We start from the raw sequence: 8,838 nt of genomic DNA on the forward strand, positions 1-8,838 counted from the left end.
ATGGTGGCAGCGGTGAGATTTTTCCTTACGTTGCTGCCAGCTACGTTATCGGAACAATTGATTTTCATCAGTTGTCACCTTAGAGTTTTTTAAACATTTTTAATTTTGACAAAATTTCATGTTTACTTTTAATTTAAAATTCTTATAATTATACCTTACTAACATTTCAAGACTAAAAATCAATCATTTTAATTTATTGAGTGTTTGATTTTTTTGTCCTTATATTGAAAGAAAAGTACATGATGACTTTGTCTTAAAAATAAATTCTGGATTATGGCTCTCCAACTTATGTTGTTGATGATAACGCAATCCTAATTTATGATTTTGGCTCTCCGACCTTCGTCGTTGATGATGACTAATCAACAGGGGCGGTCAAACGGCCGGGCGACCCGGGCGACTGCCCGGGGCGCCGATTTCATAGGGGTGCCGAAATTGTTAGAATACAAAATTTTTTTTTTACATTTTTTTAACTTTTAAGCATAGAAGTATATCCATAGTTTTTAACTAAACCTGGTAAAATGGTTATCTCAAGTAACTTGATTATCAATTAAACGCATATATGATATAGTGTGATTATACCTTTAAACTTAAAGCTTTACTTGTGAAATGCAGACGCAAATTGTGTCCGAACCCTAACTTTTGACTTTAATTTTTGAATCGCTACTCAACCCTGCCTAAAATACATTCTATCCCAACCTAACATGACTGTTGACAAATAATAGAATTGTTTCATCTATTCAGTTTGTTGATCGATATTCGTAAAAAACTTTTTCCTAATAAGATGTCAGAAAATAAAAAGCATTCTGGGTCCTACTACAGAAAAAGAAAATTACAAGAAACAGCGGAGTTGCAAAAGCAAGCTACTGCTTTCAAACGTTTTATTCAAGTTGGCTCTAGTCAAAGTAGTGATTCATTCAATGTTGCAAATCAAGAATCGCTTGAATCATCAGAGGTAAGTAAAAATTAATGGCATTTTTAACTGAAAAAATACTCAATTACATATTGTTAATTTGATATTTAATTTAAAATAATGCTGCTACCGTTATTTTAATCCGCAATTGTATAGATTTGTCATTAGCAATGACTGTGTTCGTCAAAAGCTGTTAGATAAGTAAAAAACTAAAAATAAATGTAATAGAAAATTTGTTTAAAATAGAAATCAACTGGTAAATATTTTCTTATTTACTATTTTCCAAAATATTGCAGGTGAGTTCAAATTGATATATGTATTATTAATAACGCTGCTTAATGTATATTTGTCTTTATGAAAGCTTGTAGTTATCTAGAAAAATTATGTAGTTGGATTGCAAAAATTTATGGTACTTTTTGTGGATTTCTAATGAGATTCTTAAATTTTAAAGCGATGTGTAGTTAAATTTGTTAATTTGTTATTTAAAATGCTTGTGGAATGATAAATAATTTGAACTGTTAAAATAATTTGTAGTGAAAATTGTAGAGAAAATCAAATAAATATGTTTTATTTAGTTCATAAAATATTTTAATACTCTTATTAGGGAACCGAAAGCTTGCAGTCATCTATACCTATATCTGATGCACAAGAACGAATTCAGTCAGAAGATTTGGATGAAATCGAAAAAATGCGTAGTAAACAGATTTCTGTCACGGATGTAAGGAAAATGATTGTCTTTTTTTAATTTACGATAACATTATTTATTAAAATTATTTTATAGATTCCTCAAGAAAATGAAACAATTATGGTGTCACAAGATCCCGGACAGTGGCCAGTTATTATATCCGATCAAATTCGGCAAATTCTAATAAAGCGCGGACCTGAACAAGTTTCTAACATTCAGTTTCCTAAAAATAATGATGGAAGAAAATTCAGTGTTCAAAATTATCGAAGACGAATGCCTAATGGAGAAGATGTACATCGTTCTTGGCTAATTTATTCTGTCTCAAGAAACAAAATTTTTTGTTTTTGCTGTCGTCTTTTTGGCGCATCAAGAATCTCATTGTCTACTGAATCTGGCTACTGTGACTGGAAGCATATGTCTGAACTCCTATCAGAACATGAAATATCCCCAGGCCACATGAAAGCTTTTCAATCTTGGGTTGAATTTGCACAACGTTTATCTAAAGATAAGACAATTGATTCTGAAAATCAGAGAATTATAAAAAATGAAGTCAAACGCTGGACAGAAGTTCTCAAACGAATTATATGGGCAATAAAATTCCTTGGATCACAGAACTTAGCATTGCGTGGCAAAACTGATCAACTTTATTTAAGAGATAATGGAAATTTTTTAAAACTGTTTGAATTTATTGGAAAATTTGATCCAATTATTGCCGAACACTTGCGGAGCATCGAGTCCAAAGAATCTCACGTTCATTATTTAAATAAAAGGATTCAAAATGAAGTTATTGAGCTTCTTAGCTTAAAGATAAAAGAACATATTCTTAATGGAATTAAGAAATGGACATATTATTCTATACTTTTAGATTGTACTCCTGACACTAGTCTTGTAGAACAAATGTCTTTAATTATTCGGTATGTACGATGTGAACCTGGAGAAGAACCCAGCATAGAAGAACATTTTTTAGGATTTATTCCTGTTGAAGAGTCAACAGGTAAAGCGCTAACTGACACTCTTCTGTCGACTCTTGAAGAAATGAAGATACCACTGTCAAATATGCGCGGGCAAGGGTACGATAACGGGTCGAACATGAAAGGCAAACATGCAGGCGTTCAAGCTAGAATTTTAAGTCTGAATCCCCTCGCCTTTTTTGTGAATTGTGGTACACACTCAATGAATTTGTCGGTGAATGATGCTGCCTTATCTTGTACGGAAGCTGTCAACTTTTTTAACCTTGTTCAAGAAATATACAATTACTTTTCTGCTTCTATTCATAGATGGTCTGTATTGAAAAATCACGTGACGTCGTTAACAGTGAAACCTTTAAGTACAACTCGATGGGAGAGTCGAATTGACGCTGTAATACCTCTTCGGTATCATATTGGGGAAATATACGACGCCTTATACGACTTATCAGAAGACCCAAAAAGTGATGCATATTCGAAAAACACAGCTTTAAGTTTAGCTCGAAAATTGAAAGATTTTAAATTTTTGTGCAGTCTAATTGTTTGGCATACAATCCTTTTTAGAGTAAATGTGGTCAGCAAGCTCATGCAAAAAGTCGATATTCATTTTTTAACTTCAATGGAACTTATTACGAAAATAATAAGTTTTTTTAAGGAAATGCGAACAGATGAAGGTTTTGAGTCAATAATAGTAGATGCAAAAGAACTTGCTGAAATTCTAGAAATCGAACCGGAATTTCCGCCCGAATTGCAAGTACGTCGAAGAAGAGTTCGCCGCCAATTTGACTATGAAGCTCAAGACGAGCCAATTGTAGTTCCAAAAGATACTTTCAAAATTAATTTTTATTTTCAAGTACTGGATCGAGCAATAAATTCACTGACAGAAAGATTTTCTCAATTGAGCAATTACAATGACATATTTGGATTCATGTTTGATTTGAACACTGAAGATAAGGAGACACTTTTAAATAATTGTTTAAATTTACAATCAGCATTAACCAACGGCGACCAATCTGACATTAATGGTTCACAGCTTTATCAAGAACTCTTAGTGCTTTTTTCTGTATCCGATTCATTACCTCAACTATCAAAACGCCCAATGGAGATGCTGAAATTTATTACTACTAAAAATCTTAGTGAAAATTTTAGGAATGCTTATATAGCATATCGAATTGCTGCAACTCTTCCTGTAACTGTTGCTTCGGCAGAAAGAAGCTTTTCAAAATTGAAATTGATTAAAAATTATTTAAGATCTACAATGTCTCAAGATAGACTGGTCGGATTAGCTATGATGTCAATTGAAAGTGAAATATTGGAAAATATTGATGTTGAATCAATTATTAGAAGTTTCGCTGAACTCAAAGCCCGCAAAGTTCCATTGTAACAATACCCAAATAATAAAAAAGTTTTATCTTTTCAAAACCCTAAATTTTATTATACACCATTAATTCTAAAAATTATATATATATATATCTTCAAAATAGAAGAGGTGGGGGGGCGCCAGAAACTATTTTGCCCTGACAGAAAATGTACCTCGGTCCGCCCCTGCTAATCAAAATTCATAACAGTAACTCTGGAAATTTGTTTCATTTTGAAATAAGAAAAATTCTCATTGCAAAAGAAAGAAACATATTTTTTTTCCTTCTATACTTAACATGTCTTTAATAGAAATTTTTCTATTTTTTCCTTTCGTGTTACTTATCGTCACCTTTTCGCAATCTCTAATTACGGAATTATTAGGAATCTTATTTCAAATTTTCTATTTGAGGGCCACTTTACTCTGTTAAAGAAGAAATTGAAAACTATTGATTTTTCATTTCTTATTTTTTCTTGCTATGAATCGTTCAAATTATGCCAAATAAAATTAGGCCCCGTGGCGGTCGCTCAAAAAAACGAATTAATTCACGCAATAAAAGTGTTCATAACAAATCGGAAAATTCAGATAAGAAAATAGAGACAACCCTCGCTAAAAACGAAATTGTTACGGAAAATCAAGTTTCGGTAAAATCAGAATATAAAGACAACCAACGATAAGATATCCGAGTTCGGAAATTTATTATAACCTTACCGAACCGACATTAAAAACCAGACCCATTAATAAGGTGAAACCTTTGTCCCCAGTTGTCCTTCCTGTAGCAGGTCCAAGTAACCCCCAGGTTTCCCCTCCACAAGCTCAAGTAATTGACCTTGAAAGAGAGGAGGAATTGGCTCGTCGCAGAATAGAACTCTTACAACAACACATAGACGATAGTTCAAACGACTCTTACGAGACTACAGCATATGACAGTGACGTAATGATTTTGGATTAAAAATAATTAATAATTTTTCTAAAATGGTTCCACCTATTCTGACTGACAAAATACGCAAAGATTTAACACCTACGTCGATATCGCCTTGCAACACCCCCTTAGTGCTTGTTTCTAAGAAAGCGAATAACCCATTTTACATCGACTATGCTCAACTAAACAAAAATTTCAAATCAAATACCATCATTTTCGATGCAAAGAAAATCAGCAAACGCAATAGATTATAATTTTCCGCATGCTCAATTTCCCTGAAGCAAGTTTGCAGGAATATTCCGAGGTGGCGTAAGAGAAAAGAAAATAGGAAAGATAGTTTGTTGTGTATGTGTATGTGTTCGAAGGCATATACATATATATTTAAATACACATATCACCCCTTATAATATTTCAATTTTTATTGTCAATTAAGACCCTTTTGGCAAAAATGCCGGACCATCTCGAAGATAACCCTGGCGCAAGGGGTGGAAATAATCACTCTCTATTAGAGACAGAACATGCCAATATAACCCTTCGGCAAAATAAACAAGGACACTACGGCCGCCATGGAATCTGTCCTCGAATGTATGACCCTACAACAGAGTACATACCACATCCCTTTCTTTGACGGAAAGAATCGACCCTTAAGAGAATTTCTACAAGATGTAGCAAATGGTGTCGTAATCACCACTGATGCCACAGAACCGGGTTTCCTTAAAGCAGTCCTTAATAAGTTAAAGGGGCCGGCTAGTGAAAGCGTTAGAGATAAACATTTCAATAGAGTGGACGAGCTTGTCGCTCATTTGCAAAAACAATTTGCATCTACAAAAAAATACCAATGGTAATTCGAAAATATCATGACAATAAGGATGAAACAATCGGAAACTGTGGGGGACTATAACGATAGGTTGCGTGGACTTCTAAGTGGTGCAAATATGCCCTCGAAGCAAAATATAATAGACGTTTTCGCGAAGCCGATGTCCTCAACGCGCGTACCCGTTTGTTTCCCGAAAGTGAACTCTTAATACAACCGATTATAGACTGTGCCCTCGAATCTTTCATTCGGAGACTACCAGCAGAAATGTCAATTTTCTTTGACACTAGAAACCCCGTGGACTTAGAAGAGGCCTGCGAACATGCCCTTCGCGTAGAAGAGCGCCAAAAATACTCTGATAAAACCAGGGCATCTTTGTATCACCGATGGCGTTCCAATCCTCTCCTATGCAGCCCATGGTCTATCAACCTAACTACAACCGGCAGCACTCAGGATTTAAACCAAGTACCACTCCACCCCGTTCAATATCCCATGGTCCGCAGGGAAGTTCAAATTCCCCACAAGGAAATTTAAACTTTCAGTCGACTCGACGCTTAGACGCGGCAGCGAGTCCCACTCCCCAGCGTCAATGGAGCGTCCACTTTGCGGACAACCAAATAGGGTCTTTAGAGCAGGATCCTAAGCCAAAGACTCCCCAGTAGTGCAGTTATCTGCACCTGAATTCAGGATACCAAAGGTCAATTTTCTGGTGGATCCTGGATCCGACACAAATTTAATCAAAATGTGTGTATTGAGTCCTGACCTCACATTTACACGAAGCAAATGTGCTGAGATCACTGGAATCACGAATTACACCGTGGAAACATTGGACAACGTCGAACTAACACTCTTCGACATTCCTGTAGGATTTCATATAGTTAGAAATAATTTTCCTATTTCTACACATGGAATTCTAGGAAGGCCTTACCTTCGATTAGAGCAGGCCCAAATTTCATTTAGGCATAATGCTCTTGTCACTATCTCTAAACCAGTGACCCCTATCCCTTTTATAGATAGAGAATCACTGGAAGCGAAAGAGATTCTAAAACCACAAATAAAACCTTTTGCCAGAGTTCTTACTTTAAAAGCAAGGACAAGAAGACCCGTGGCAAAAGACACTACTCTCCCCGAACCATGTGAAGGATACCATCCTCGAATGCAAACTCCAAAGGGAATTTATCTAGGCGAAGCCTTGGTCTCCAATAAAGACAATGTTTGCCATGCAATGTCAATCAACACTACCGAGGAAGACGTTAATGTACATATTACCTCGCAAGAGATAATTCCTTTTGATTTTTGTAAATTTCCAGGAGAAGAACTTTCAGATTCCGACACGGAAAGTCCCTTAATCAATTCTGAAACCGAGTACTCCGATCATGTAGTGAAAGTAAAAAATGCCCTACATGTGTCCCATTTGACCCCAGAAGAAAAAGACTTTGTGAATCGATGGTCAGAGGACTTCGCGAATATCTTTCATTTAAATGGAGAAATGCTCTCGTGCAACTATCTAATCCAACGCAGAATCCCGACAATCGATGAACAGGTTATTCGAAGAAAACAATATCGCTCCCCTAAAGAAGCTCTAGAGCAAATATACACTCAGCTCCTCAAAGAATTTAACAGCGGTATAATCGGGAATTCTAATTCAGATTACAATTCTCCACTTTTGATAGTACCGAAAAAACTTGACGCCTCTGGCGAGAAAAAGTGGAGGGTTGTTATTGATTATAGGGCCCTAAATAAGAAGGTCGTAGGTGATGCTTTCCCCCTCCCCATTATCAGCGCCATCTTTGACCGTCTCGCGAAAGCTAGGTACTTTACGGTGTTCGAGCTTGCGAGCGGTTTTCACTAGGTTTAAACACACCCGAATGACAGACACAAAACTGCATTTTCCTCACGCAATGGACATTTCGAGTATCGAAGAATGCCTATGGGCATTAAAAATGCACCACCCACTTTCCTGCGATTACTCAATAATGTCCTAAATACAATGCTCGACCCGGAAGCATTCGTGTATTTGGACGACATTATAATTTACTCAGACACACTCGAAAAACATGATAGGAGAGCACGAAGACTCTTTTCGAAACTTCGAGAAGCCAATTTAAAATTACAACCCGACAAGTGTGAATTTTTGAAAACAGATAAGGCATATCTCGGCCATATAATAAGCGAGAACAGTATAAAACCAATACTCACCCAAGAAAATGATGGGATCGATCTACCCGTCGTATACTTCTCAAAAACATTGAATGAAAATGAACGAAAATATACTAAAGCGGAAAAAGAATGTCTAGCAATTTTGTATGCTATAGAAAATTTCCGACCCTATCTATACGGTCGAGAATTTACACTAGCATGCGATTTTGAACCGGTTCACTGGATGTCTTATGTTGAGAATCTTGGAGCGAAACTCATGCATTGGAGACTCAGACTCCAGGACTATTAATATAAATTAGAATACAAGCCAGGCAAGATCAACAGATTTGTAGGGGCACTTTTCAATAACCCCCTTGAAAGAAATGAAACAAAGATGGATGCAACTTCCTCTTCGGACTCAGATTGGACCGATGATACTCAAGAACAAGCTCCAGAAGATGATACCTCACATTCGGAACTCAAAACAGACCAATTCAGGGCACTCTCTATTACCGCACGGTTCTCATTCAAAACTAAGGGCAAGGACAATGTACAAACGAACCCTGAAAAGAAAAGTAAGGAAGGCCAACCCCAACTTTCAAGGTTCCTTCCAAATATGACCCTAAGGCGCCCCTAGCACCCGCATCCATTAAAACCCTAAGTGGCCCCAGTAAACCTAAACCGTCAATGGTCGCCCAAATTCAACCGAAGGCTATTTTGCGGAGACCGTCAGAAGTGCCATCTACATCACAACCACAAGGTACAATTAATTCCCCCACCCCAGGATCATCACAACCTCCTTTGAGACTGAGAGGGAGACCCATCCATAGGATCCTCAAAAACAAAGGATCCAGATGCAGATGAACCCTATGTTTCCCCTCTGAATGTTGATCCGACAGACCTGGATGTCAGCTGTGTGGCGAAGCGACTGAGGAAACGTAAAAGGAAATCGGACAGCAATCCTCCTGGCGGAAAGGAAGAAAGTTCATCATCCGAAGAAAATTTTCCCGACAGTGATTACGAAGAAAGTTCGGATCCCCCAGTGT

At 36.8% G+C, this 8,838-nt stretch overlaps 1 protein-coding gene across 1 annotated transcript; it reads left to right on the plus strand.

Moving 5' to 3' along the window:
* Window positions 1–781: 781 nt before the first annotated feature.
* On the plus strand, window positions 782–4,869 carry LOC127287520 (zinc finger MYM-type protein 1-like). Its single transcript, XM_051314511.1, has 4 exons — window positions 782–952; window positions 1,515–1,628; window positions 1,692–3,940; window positions 4,650–4,869. The coding sequence occupies exons 1-4, from the start codon at window positions 782–784 to the stop codon at window positions 4,867–4,869; spliced, it is 2,754 nt and encodes a 917-aa protein (XP_051170468.1).
* The last annotated feature ends 3,969 nt before the right edge of the window (window positions 4,870–8,838 follow it).

Source organism: Leptopilina boulardi, unplaced genomic scaffold, assembly GCF_019393585.1.
Source record: "Leptopilina boulardi isolate dan_hultmark-lab unplaced genomic scaffold, ZJU_Lbou_2.1 LbouV2_371, whole genome shotgun sequence".
In the NCBI taxonomy this organism is placed as follows: Eukaryota; Metazoa; Arthropoda; class Insecta; order Hymenoptera; family Figitidae; genus Leptopilina; species Leptopilina boulardi.